Source organism: Citrus sinensis, chromosome 2 (genome assembly GCF_022201045.2).
Source record: "Citrus sinensis cultivar Valencia sweet orange chromosome 2, DVS_A1.0, whole genome shotgun sequence".
Classification (NCBI taxonomy): domain Eukaryota; kingdom Viridiplantae; phylum Streptophyta; class Magnoliopsida; order Sapindales; family Rutaceae; genus Citrus; species Citrus sinensis.
Window position 1 is genome coordinate 28,979,511 of NC_068557.1, and position 11,888 is coordinate 28,991,398.

The following is an 11,888-nucleotide window of genomic DNA, read 5'->3' on the forward strand; positions in this document are numbered from 1 at the left end:
CTACATGCTACAACTTGACCCATAAATTTCCCATTCTCTTTTACTTCCAACAGTGGTTCTAAAAGTCATCAATTGATCATTCAAGCATTTGCCACAGACACTCCTACTGATATCTCCATTACACTGAGCCATGCAATACCTCTTCCCACTTTTTTCTGCATCCAAAACCGCAGTCCCAGACATTAGACGCCATCTTGGAGTTGTAATTGCAAGTTCAGTTATCAGGATAAATCCTCTTGCAATCACAAACGGATAATCAAAGTTGGTTTCATTGGCCTTGCCCAGTTAACTTTGATCCCAAACACCAAAAAAAAAAATCCTTATCTGAACAGCGAAGAAAACACCATTTGAAGCAAATTTTAACCTTTTTGCTCTGTGAACACTCACCGAAGGCTACATTAATGGACTCCTTGGTACAATTAGCAGAAGCTGGGGCAGAAATATCTCCTCTACCTTGTACAAGACAGTAAATTCTGCTTGAGCTTTTCCCTTCTGTTGTGTTGTAGAAACCATTCTGAAGAGATCCTTTTGCAGACAGAATTTAAATGATTGTTGAGACTGGTCCCGAATGCACTTTCAGAAGTAGAATTGTAAGTTTCTGAACATTCCTAACACTGGCATTAGCAATTTAGCATCAGCATGGCGAGGGCTACATAGTGTCAACTTGACAATATATTGAACCATATTACTTTGAGATTCAGCATCTTCATCTCTTTGATATCTCAGTAACTACTAGGAAAATTGAAGAGGGAAACCATGAATGGGCCAATGTGAATGAAATCATGGCAGTATCGCTTTTGAACGTTAAAAGTAAACTCTTCGTGCTATAATGCTCACATCATACAACGGACTTTCATGCTTAGCATTAATAATAATTGAAAAAAAAAAAAAACTCAATTCAACTAGAGTGTTTTATGGTTCAGTGAATAGAATGTATTACCACTAATTTTAAAAGCAGTAGATAACAAAAAGGCAGCTAGTTTACATGAGATTATAAAATCAATATTTGATTCGAGAGAGAATATAGGCATAATAAAGCTAAAAAGCAGGCAATTGCATCTGCATGTGGAGCCCACTTATTCTATTTATATGGATAAATTATAGCCTAATACCCAATCGAAATAGAACCCAAATAATAATTATAATAAATAAATAAATAATGTGAACTTCTTAACCCCCTTCATGGTCGCCCATTCAGATTAAGATATTATTCTCATTTGAGTTTTTTATGAACTGCCTCACATAACTTTTAGTGATAATATATGATTAAAATTAAACTTCACCTATTTTTTTTAAATTTTTTTAACCACCAATCAAACACATGAATATTATTGTCAAGGAGAAGATAAGAGCACTAAGAGGATTCTAGTCCCATCTAATGAAAACCCATTGTGAGTGCGGATTGGATAACAAATTAACAATTAACAATCGAAAGGATGCAAGAAACATGGGATTTATTAATATTTATTTTTTTCTCCTCCGGGAAGAAGGGCCATTGAATGAATATTTGTATCAACTGGGCCATAGTTCTACTAAATGGACTTATGTAAAGATGATTGCTCAATACGGCCCAAGGCCTTTTCTTATGAGCTGTGAGTCTGTGACCCAAAACGCAGAAAGATTCCTTCGCGCGAAAAAAATCAAAACTGAAAGAGTTGAGATGAAAGACGTTTTTCCAAAAAAAAATTCAACAAATCCGCAATAACAGGCATCATTTAAATCCACAACTTTGAAAGCTCGTGGGGGACAGAGATACACTCGTGTGAGATCAGGCAGAGATACACTTGATTGAGATCGCCATACTGGAGGTGATACACTGGGCTAATGGTGCTTTACCCATGTGGTAAAGCAATGAGCTCCACAATCAGAAGTGGTTTCAAAGTGGGATTTTCTTGTTGGTCACATTTAGAGACCCAAATTTTGTCACATGTCAGGATGTTGCGGGTCTAGTACAAATTATTCCCTTTTAATAGCGCACAATACATACCACTTGACAAATCAATATGTTTATGTACACAATTTTTTTTTTCTTTTTAGTGGCATTACAGAACCTCGTTTAATTGTTATATGACTAACTAATTATTTTGATTTATTCTAAAATTTCTCGCGTTACTAATGTTGTTGTATTCCACCTTGGAATCCATCACCATTCCTTGGCCGGTAAAGACTTAAAAAATTTAGTGGCTTTCGCATTCGAACTTTAACCGTAATCCAATTAAAACAAGAGAATGTGATTGAGAGTGAATGAAGCAAACCAAATTTTCACAGCTCGGTGGCGAGAGGCGGACATGGGTTTCCACTTCCCAGACGTGTCATTTTCTTTTTATGCCGGTCCTATCATCTCCCAAGTTCTCAAGAAAACAAAGAAAAATGTCGAGGTCATCAGAATGAGTGTTCTGAGACAGCAATCGCATAACCAGTAATTCATTTTCAGTGTAACATGATTAATAATAATAATAATAATAATAAATCAGCCCTCGTACTTACTTCCAGAAGGAAACTTCCATCGGCTTTCCTTTTCATTTTGGCACCCGCAACGCACTTGTACTATCGTCACATGCCCGGACAAAATTGAGTACGCCTTCATTTTAGAAAAGAAAAGGCCCAAAACTTTTTGCCAAATCTCTTTTTCTTCAAGGCTAATGCAAGTTATCTGTAGCGGTACCTATAATCACTAAAAAATAACATAAAAGTGGGGAATAATAAGTTAATAAATTAGATAGGGTTTGTCTCAATATTTTTATCTTTACTTTTAGCAATTGGAAGTTAAACTAAATATATAATTTCAGGAGATATTTTTTATATTATCAGACGGAAGCAGGAGGTAGGCCACTGGGGCCCATAAAACAATGGAAAATGAATTCTTTTATATGCAAATGTTTTACTAGAATATGGGTTTATGGAACTTAAAAAATATTAATTTACTAAATTGTCGACGATCTAATCACTCACAACACAATACGTCTGACAGCCCGACAATAATCAAACTGTTAATAAATAAGTCAATTTTAAAAATAAATGTGTTGGGCAACTAGGAATAAAGCTAATGCAAACACGTTGGGCAACCGGCGGTATCGGTTTGATAACTTATAAATGAGATAGAGAAAAATATATATATATTAAGATAATAATATGATGCCAGTGGGGTGTGTGTGGATGAGAAATACCATATGCGTACTTAAATAATTTCTGGGTCTATTTAGCCTTAATTTTGCCACAAGTTAATTTAATAATTAAAAGTAATGTAATCTTGAGTCCAGAGAGTGCTTTTTTCTCTCCATTCATGAGAGATAAGTTGTAAATTCTCTCTTCAGAATTTATGTATGTATCCCTTTAATTAGCTTGATGCATCTATTTATAGGTAGTTTCTATTGAGAGATCTAATCTCAACTTTTCTTTTTCTTTTCATTTAATATGATCTTTCTTGTTTATTTATTTATCTCATGACTCACATATTTTTTCTTTCAGAGTTTTTTTTTTTTTTTTTATTACACACATCCAAAATCTCTAAATTTATAGTGCTTTTCATAAACATGGTGTAGTGTAAGTGGCTAAAATATACAGTACTGATATAGTACTTACGTACCTAAAGAGAAAAAAATAAATATACTAAATAAGGGTTGTGCTTATATTTAAATGAGTGTAAAAAGTAAATTTTGATTTATGAAAATGACTTAATGAATGCAAAGAGTTAAATTATGATCGTAGTATTATTTGACTGCAAGTTGCCCTGCCTCTTTTATAAACCATCTTATTATTTAAAATATCATTGACAGTTAAATAATGAGATATTATAAAGAGTAATGATACAGCCACAAACTCTTGTACAAACTTATTTTGTACAAACTGACGTGGCATTAATTCATTGGTTGAATGAAAATATAAATTAATAAAAACAAATAATGTGGGCCAAGTGATATTTAATTCAACCAATCTTATCATGCCACATCAGTTTGTACAAAATAAGTTTGTACAAGAGTTTGTGGCTGTATCATTACTCTATTATTATAAAATATCCACCTAATATTTTTTGACATTTCATTCTACCGCTAAGGTTTTCTACCAACTATATTTGATCATCTAATATTTCAATTGTTATTATTTTACAACCAAATAGTTAACTTTGTTTAAAAAATAATGACGTGGCAAAGGTATTTAAGGTACTTCAATTTGATAAATTTAAATTGCAGTGGTGATTTAATATAAAAACAAAAAGACATATAGTAATTTGATAACTTCTCCATAAGTCAGGTGGTAAGTTGATAAATACAATTATTTAAGATTATTAAATTAAATATTTTAATTGATATTTACTTATTAAATTGATTTACATAGCTAAATACAAATGTTAAAAGAACAAGCAATTAAGATAAAAGTAATTTTCTGAAAATAACTATTTATTTTTAACAAAATTTTATTATAATTTATTTTTAATTATTAAAATTGATATAAATATTAAAATAGCATTACTTTCTTAAGTCATTTAATTCCAAAAGCCTTAACATTGAAAATATTTGATTTTATAACTTTTTGATTCTTAGAAATTATTTCTACTTCAGAGGAGAATTATTTTTCTATACACTTAAATGGTTTAACGGATAAAATAGTTTTAAAAAACAATCTGTCACTTTTAAATATTGGTGTTAAAATGATAATAATTGAAACATTAGGTGATAAAATATAATTATAAAAATTTGTAGTAAGTAAGTGATATGTAAGAAAAATATTAGGTATATATTTGATAATATCCTAAAATAATTACAGATGAAAAAAAAAATCCGAACGGCATCAAACACTGCGTTTTCAGAAAGACATCTGCAGCCGGCTGGTAACCGGTGAGATGGGTGTTTTCATTACCAGATTGGAACCAGAGAAGGCAGCTTTCAACCACACTACATTTTTACACGTGGTGCACTCTCAACAGATTTCTTATGACTTCACGGGGTGCATAAATGAATCTTGAACATATCAAGACAAGACCCCCTCCATAGATGATAACTTCGAGACCACTTGCACCAATCATTGGTTATTATGATCATATGAGTACAGGACACTGGTTTGTTTGGCCCACTTATTTAGTACTCAATTTTATCTTATTTTTGTTGATTGTAAATTATAACTTAGAAATTTTCTGAACTATTATTATTATTATTTTTTTATTTGAATCTGCCACTGACATTTAAAGAACCATCCTTTTAACCACAATTAATCGAATAATTTTAGAATACATATGTTGTATTATAATAAATTAATACATGTATGATATGTGTTGGTATGTGTAATTGAGTTTAATACAACTATTATTTACATGATAGTTTACAAAATAAATACACACATGTTATGACATTATTTAATTATTGCATAAATGACATAATACAACATTTGTATTCTAAAATTTCTCCAATTAATCACCTAACAAAAACTAAACTAAATTAAATGTAACGTGGGTTATTTACTAAAAGAAATGTTTTGTGCAAGTTTTGACTTTATGGGTTTTAAGTAATTTTACTTAATTGATTACTCAAAAATAGAGATCAGGGGGCTAAAAATGGATATATAATTAAAATTTTTTTAAAAAAAAGTCTAGATTTTTAAACAAAATTAAACATCTAGTTTAATTAATGTATAACTAAGTTCATGAACAGATCAATTAACTTTTGAATCTTCTGAATAGACGAAAAGGCCATATCCTTCGGTTTACGTATCCATATCCAATGCCAGCATTCTCTATAATAATACTCTCACTAGGCAATAGGCATCTAGTCCTTCCACTTTTTGTTTCCCTGTTTGTTATTTTTCTAACACATGCTGCCAGCCTTCACCATCTCTTGATATTCACTTTCACAAAATCACAGAAGCACCAGCTATTCCAAGCAAATTTTATTTTTCTTGAGCCATGTATTCCAAGAAATCCAAGACTCAAAATTTCCTAACATCGGTGACTCTTTTTCTTGCTATTTGTATCACTTTGAGGCAATCACATGCAAAAGAAACGCAAACTGCTTCAGATAATCAGTTACAAAACAGAACTCAACAATGGAGGAGTCCCCAGACAGAGTTTCAGGATACCAATTTGAAACTAACTGCAAGAAGTGCAATTGCAGGAGTTTTTTGCTTCATTGCCGCCTCAATATCCAGTGCTGGAGGAATTGGCGGTGGCGGGCTCTATATTCCTATATTAACAATATCGGCTGGTTTGGAACTTAGAACTGCAACAAGTTTTTCAGCATTCATGGTGACGGGAGGGTCTATTGCCAATGTTATGTGCAATATGTTGGGGACAATTGGTGGTAAGAGTTTTATTGACTATGATATAGCACTTTTATCTGAGCCATGCATGCTGTTGGGCGTGAGTATTGGAGTTATTTGCAATCTTGTTTTCCCAGAGTGGTTGGTTACTGTTCTATTCGCTATTTTTCTTGCTTGGTCTACATTTAAGACCTGCACAAATGGCTTTTCTTTTTGGAAATTGGAGTCAGAAAATTTGAAGAGAGATCATACTTGTGGAAAAATTGAAAATGGGATTGTGAAAGATGAGAATTGTGATGGAAGTGAAGGGGTTAAAAGTTATGAGGAACCTCTGTTGAGTGTGGATGAAAGTAACCAATTGAGTTTTCCATGGATGAAACTTGGAGTCTTGGTTCTGGTCTGGTTCTGTTTCTCTGTTCTTTATCTTTTTCGCGGCAACCGTGATGGGCAGGTATGCTTTATTGTTCGCATTCTGATACCTGCGTGATCTAGTTTATGTTGGCTGCAGATGTTGTGGTAGGATATATATCGTATCAAACATGATGATATACACGGTAAATTTTTTAGTAATGATCAAGTGAAAAAGCTTAGTATAAGAATTGATTAGTCTTCCCAGTTTCATGACCCATTGACGTTTAATTTTTATTCATTTATTTTCATTGTTTTATTTTTAATTACGTCGAATATGCTTCCTGGTATACACTTTGGACAATCCCTCTGAAAACGAATTGGGTACAATAATGGTGGTTGCATTTTCACTGTCCCTTTATGGAATTGTCCATAGATTCATGGTCCCATGGTTTCCACTATCGGTCTATCGCCATGGGACAATCTAGTGGTGGGGAGGGGGGCGGGGACGCCTGCTGAAAGATACCCTTGACATAAAGTTGAGAATGACACAAAGTTGAGAATTTGGCAGTTTCATAGTTGGTGCATCCAAAACAAGACTAGGAAGCAGATTTTATGTACTAAAGTGGTTTCAATTTGTTATGGATAACGATCGCAAAAAGACTATTTCTGTTCTGCCTCTATCTGCGTGATACCATTCTTTATATTCTATATTGGTATATCATACGAACTTTTATCTAGGTTGTAATATAAGTTAGGAACTTTGGATTATATTATGAGCTAAGTCGTTCTGAAAGTAATGTTGATCATTGATCCATATGAAGATTTACATGTATAAGTGCATATGTAGGTTGTTGTTGGCCTGCATTTGATCAAAGTCCAGGTTCCATCAATTCCAAAAGTCTCTTTCTGTTGATGAAGGAATAGTTACAGAAAGGTACTTCAATTTTGAGTTCCCAAACAAGGGATAAGCTGCTGGTTAGGCATAGGCCGGGTTGTGTATCATAGAGAGTATCTGTTGTATGAAGATAAATTGGGTCAATGTAACCTATATAATTTGTCATTTCAGTACTTTCTTTCCGTAGATCTTAGAAACCAATAACTGAAATAATTACGAATTTCAGCATAGAGGCCAAGTAATGGTTCAGCAGCTCATACATTTAACAATTGAATGAAATATAAATAAGAAAAATCACGTAAGTGTTTATTGCTCATTATTTGAATGAAATTGACTCTTTATTCATGTATAGTTCACAGTAGTTCTGGTGTGTGACTATTCAAAAACGTGATGCAGGGTATAATAACCATGAAGCCTTGCGGAGTAGGATACTGGATTCTCTCATCCCTCCAAATTCCTCTAGCCATTGCATTTACAGCATGGATCCTGTGTAGAAAAGAGAGCACCCAGTATCACGCTCCAAACCAGCAGGTGCTCAAACGAACACAAATTACAGCCAAAAATTGACAAGCATCTTATTAGATGTTTACTGTTTAATCCCTTTATGTGAGGGTATAACTTGTCTAAAATTTAAGCTCTTTGTGAAGGGCATAGGAGACTTAACTAGGAGAGGAACGTCTAACAAGCTCATTTTCCCATTGATGGCGCTGCTGGCGGGGATATTGGGTGGACTCTTTGGAATTGGAGGTGGAATGCTTATTAGTCCACTTCTTCTTCAAATTGGGACAGCACCTGAGGTAATTCTGGCATCAATGTACTCATCCAGATTGTACAATGGCTAGTATGTAACCCAAGCTATCACTTTTCTTATGATAGGTAACGGCAGCAACTTGTTCTTTCATGGTTTTTTTCTCATCAACTATGTCAGCATTCCAATATCTATTGTTGGGCATGGAGCAAAGTGGAACTGCTCTCATCTTTGCCATCGTTTGTTTTGTTGCATCTCTTCTGGGATTGCTGGTGGTTCAGAAAGCTATACAAGAATTTGGAAGGGCATCCCTCATTGTATTTTCAGTCAGTATAGTGATGGCTTTGAGTACCGTCTTGATAACCAGTTTTGAAGCTCTTGATATTTGGAGGGACTATACGTCTGGGAATTATATGGGGTTCAAGTTGCCCTGCTAGAAACAACCATGTATACAAGGTCAGCAGACGAACTGAATTTTGTTACCAATTTTGAATGGACATAGGCCCTTACTAAAAGTAACGTTTGTATATGCTTAGTGATGGGCATGTAGAAACTGGGAACTTTTTGAAGAGAAAAATAACTCCAATTTAAATCTCTATTCATCCATCTTCAACTTCAAAAATATTCACATTTCATTGTCTAGTCAGTTGCCATAATTTCCTAAGATGTTAATTTTTCAGATAACCGGCTGTTTGAAGCCTTGCAAAAAGACATTGGTTTTACTTTTACATGCCATTTGAAGCAAGTTCAACTTCTCATCCCTTCCCCGGGTTCGATAAACGTAAAATGTCAGAACTGTACTAACATCTAAAACATTCGATAAAGAATGACCAAGCAAGCCATCAGTTTGACCGGTCAAAATTGGTACTAACAAGATTTGTTTGATGGGAATTACATGTTATCCGAACATTCAATGAGTTCCAAGTTTCCCAATAAAATCAGTGTACTCTCATAGATCCCCAACTTAAAGCAAATAAAATTGTGAAAACAACACCGAGATCTCTGTCAAGATTCATTATCAACAAATTAAGGCATCTAGTGCTGAGGGAAGGCAGACCTAGAAAAGCCTGCAAATTTAAGCAACTGGAGGACGGAGAACATGATCCTGTGACGTATCGACAGCAGCAGGTGGCATGAACTGCCACATGGAAACTCCAGGATAGCCAACTAAGGGCACCAATTTGCCACCAACAACTTGACCTGGTGCAGAAAATGGAGCCGGGACTGGAGGAGGATGAGGTAAGAAGGCAGGCTGAGAACTCAAGGCTTTTACTTGCCTCTCAAGATTTTCCTTCTCATTTTTTAGCCTCTGTTTCTCGTCACGAAGCTCATTCTTCTCACACTACAAAACAGAGCCTATTCAACATAACCTAACAAGAACTGAATGAACACACACAATCTATGACAGAATCTATTTTTTTTATCCAAAGGAAAACACTGAAACAGAAAAAAGATGCTTATTTCCGCAATCTCTTAAATCCTATGTTACTGATCCTATAGCACCAAGGCTCTCCCTTCAAATTTTAAGTGTTCCTTTAGTACTAATTCTATCCCATTCAATTGCCTAGTAAAGCACTCACATTGCACTCAACAATATGAGAAGAGCAACTGATAACGAAATTGAAGCACACCTTTAATTCATTGATCTTCCCCAACAGCTTTTCATTTGACACCTTAAGTTTTTGAGCTTCATCACGCAGTTGAGTCACCATCTGAACAGCATCAGCCAATAAAACTGTCTTGTCCATTTTAGGAGGCCTCCCAGGATCCAGAATAGAAGCCAATTCCATGAACCTTAAGATAAAGCCAGATTCAGTACATAATACAGAGAGGGAGAGAAACAAAAGCTCTATAGATTCAGGGCATGCCTGTCATTCAGCCTATCTCTTCGCATTTTCTCTCTACAAGCTTTAGAACCAGATGCACTGCAGGATCCAGATCTCACCCTGGCATAGAATCATTCAATAAAAACTGAAACATGAAAAAAACAAAAGCATAAAGAGAAGGATGGCACAACAAATATTTTCCAACACTGCCTATACAGAGCAGCTATATAGTAACTCTTAACAGATGAACATAAGCACCTACGTACCTTTTCCTGGAGCCAGTTTCCTTGAAAGCATCCAAATTGCCAAAGGAATCATTGAATTCCGCACTGTTAAAATGATAAGAAATACATAAGTATGTCTTTAAAGCATAAATTATTATGCCCTAGAGAGCACATAATCCCAACAAAAACAAGTGGAAGTTTTCTAGCCCCTCAAAATAAGTATAAAGCAAAACAAGATAAGATGGTAATGCATTTAAGTTTTCTTTCAAAAAACTGAATAGAGACACCACATAGGAGTGTCAACACAAATGCATAATCAAGTGATCAAACATGTCAGACGATGATAAAAATTAAAAAAAAATCAAAATTATCATACTAATAGGAATTTAAGAAGTGAAATAGTATAATGGTTCTGAACAGTTTCTTCTCTTTCATATTAGATTAGCTAACTACACGTATGATATTAATATTAAATATCCTTTTCACATCCGCTTAAATACATCAATAGAAAAAAATGATCATCATTTATTTTCTTTAATTTCCTCTGCCTTTCTCAAGCTTAACACTTTGTTTGAAACAATGATATAACATAGATTTTACTTATATCAATCAAAGTTAACTGAAATAGCAGTAACATGATCAAATTTTCTAGTACTGGTCCAATAAAAAGATTTAACCTTGCCGACCATTACAAGTAAAGTAAACGCCTAAAAATTAAAACAAAGACCTTACATACTCATCCGGCATTGTTGCTAAAAGTAACTAACAATGAAATAGCTAAATTTTAGGACTAGCCAGTGCATGCGCATAAAATTGACAAGCAACATGGAACAAACTTTAAACGCATAATAACACCGCATGCATGGATACCTGAGAGGAGGATTTGAGGTGGAAGAAGACCAAAGAACCTCCGGAGGATCAAGGGAGGGGAGGTCGCCACCAGAGACTCCAATGTCATCTAACAAACCACAATCGAATATCCAGTTGGAATTATAGGGTGATGACATATCTCCTGCTCCGTTATAATGCGGCTGAGTCTCACTGGCAATGGCAATGTGATGATGATGTTACGAGTCAAACGGCGTGCCTTAGGAATGAAAAAGATCATAAAAGTGGAACGAGTGAACTGGGTTGGTTCGTTTGATGGCAAAAAAGATATAGAAGAATAATGAGAAAGTGGAATAAAAAGGATTTTCTGAGAGGGAGACACACCCCACATGATCTTCCACCACCACCACAAGAAAAGAAAGAAAGCAACGCAGCATTGTCTTCATTTTTATTTTTTCATTTCTTTAATTTAAATAAATATGGCGACGAAAATAGATGTTGGGCCTTCAAGCGGTAGCCCGTTTCCATTTACGCAATTGTGAATAAGCCCCCCGATTGCACTCCTATTCTTGGATAAGTACATTGCATCAGAGACGGAGGGTGGGTGACTGAAAATGGATAGATAGATAAACCATTATTATACGTATACTACGGCATTATACTGCAAGGAAATTATTCACATCACATCCGAACTGTTAAAAATTATTTGGACAAGGACAAGCTGATGAAAAGAGATTATAATCTTTATCGATAATTTGTAACCCGCA

At 34.5% G+C, this 11,888-nt stretch overlaps 2 protein-coding genes across 3 annotated transcripts; one reads left to right on the plus strand and one right to left on the minus strand.

Annotated features, from left to right (window-relative positions):
- The first annotated feature begins 5,674 nt into the window (after nt 1-5,674).
- LOC102621436 (hypothetical protein) lies at nt 5,675-8,835 on the plus strand. 2 transcript variants are annotated; one of them, XM_006467895.4, is made up of 4 exons: nt 5,680-6,700; nt 7,892-8,026; nt 8,143-8,292; nt 8,372-8,835. In XM_006467895.4, exons 1-4 carry the CDS (start codon nt 5,897-5,899, stop codon nt 8,678-8,680), a joined length of 1,398 nt encoding a protein of 465 aa, XP_006467958.2. In that variant the 5' UTR covers nt 5,680-5,896; the 3' UTR covers nt 8,681-8,835. The 2 variants fall into 2 exon arrangements, with proteins under 2 accessions (XP_052291200.1, XP_006467958.2); XM_052435240.1 differs by lacking the exon at nt 7,892-8,026 and having other exon boundaries at nt 5,675-6,700.
- Nucleotides 8,836-9,063: 228 nt separating this feature from the next.
- LOC102621154 (transcription factor ILR3) lies at nt 9,064-11,572 on the minus strand. The gene is made up of 5 exons (XM_006467894.4): nt 11,164-11,572; nt 10,336-10,398; nt 10,112-10,189; nt 9,875-10,037; nt 9,064-9,585 (listed from the first exon to the last, which is right to left on the minus strand). Exons 1-5 carry the CDS (start codon nt 11,298-11,300, stop codon nt 9,319-9,321), a joined length of 708 nt encoding a protein of 235 aa, XP_006467957.1. The 5' UTR covers nt 11,301-11,572; the 3' UTR covers nt 9,064-9,318.
- Between the last annotated feature and the right edge of the window lie 316 nt (nt 11,573-11,888).

Excerpts from the sequence above, each read along its gene's own strand:
- LOC102621154 (XM_006467894.4), bottom strand. The coding sequence starts at position 11,300 with ATGTCATCACCCTATAATTCCAACTGGATATTCGATTGTGGTTTGTTA. Across the intron at positions 10,190-10,335 it reads GAAACTGGCTCCAGGAAAAG|GGTGAGATCTGGATCCTGCA; the intron begins GTACGTAGGTGC and ends ATTCTATGCCAG. Across the intron at positions 10,038-10,111 it reads AGAGATAGGCTGAATGACAG|GTTCATGGAATTGGCTTCTA; the intron begins GCATGCCCTGAA and ends CTTTATCTTAAG.
- LOC102621436 (XM_006467895.4), top strand. The coding sequence starts at position 5,897 with ATGTATTCCAAGAAATCCAAGACTCAAAATTTCCTAACATCGGTGACT. Across the intron at positions 6,701-7,891 it reads GCGGCAACCGTGATGGGCAG|GGTATAATAACCATGAAGCC; the intron begins GTATGCTTTATT and ends AACGTGATGCAG. Across the intron at positions 8,027-8,142 it reads ATCACGCTCCAAACCAGCAG|GGCATAGGAGACTTAACTAG; the intron begins GTGCTCAAACGA and ends CTCTTTGTGAAG.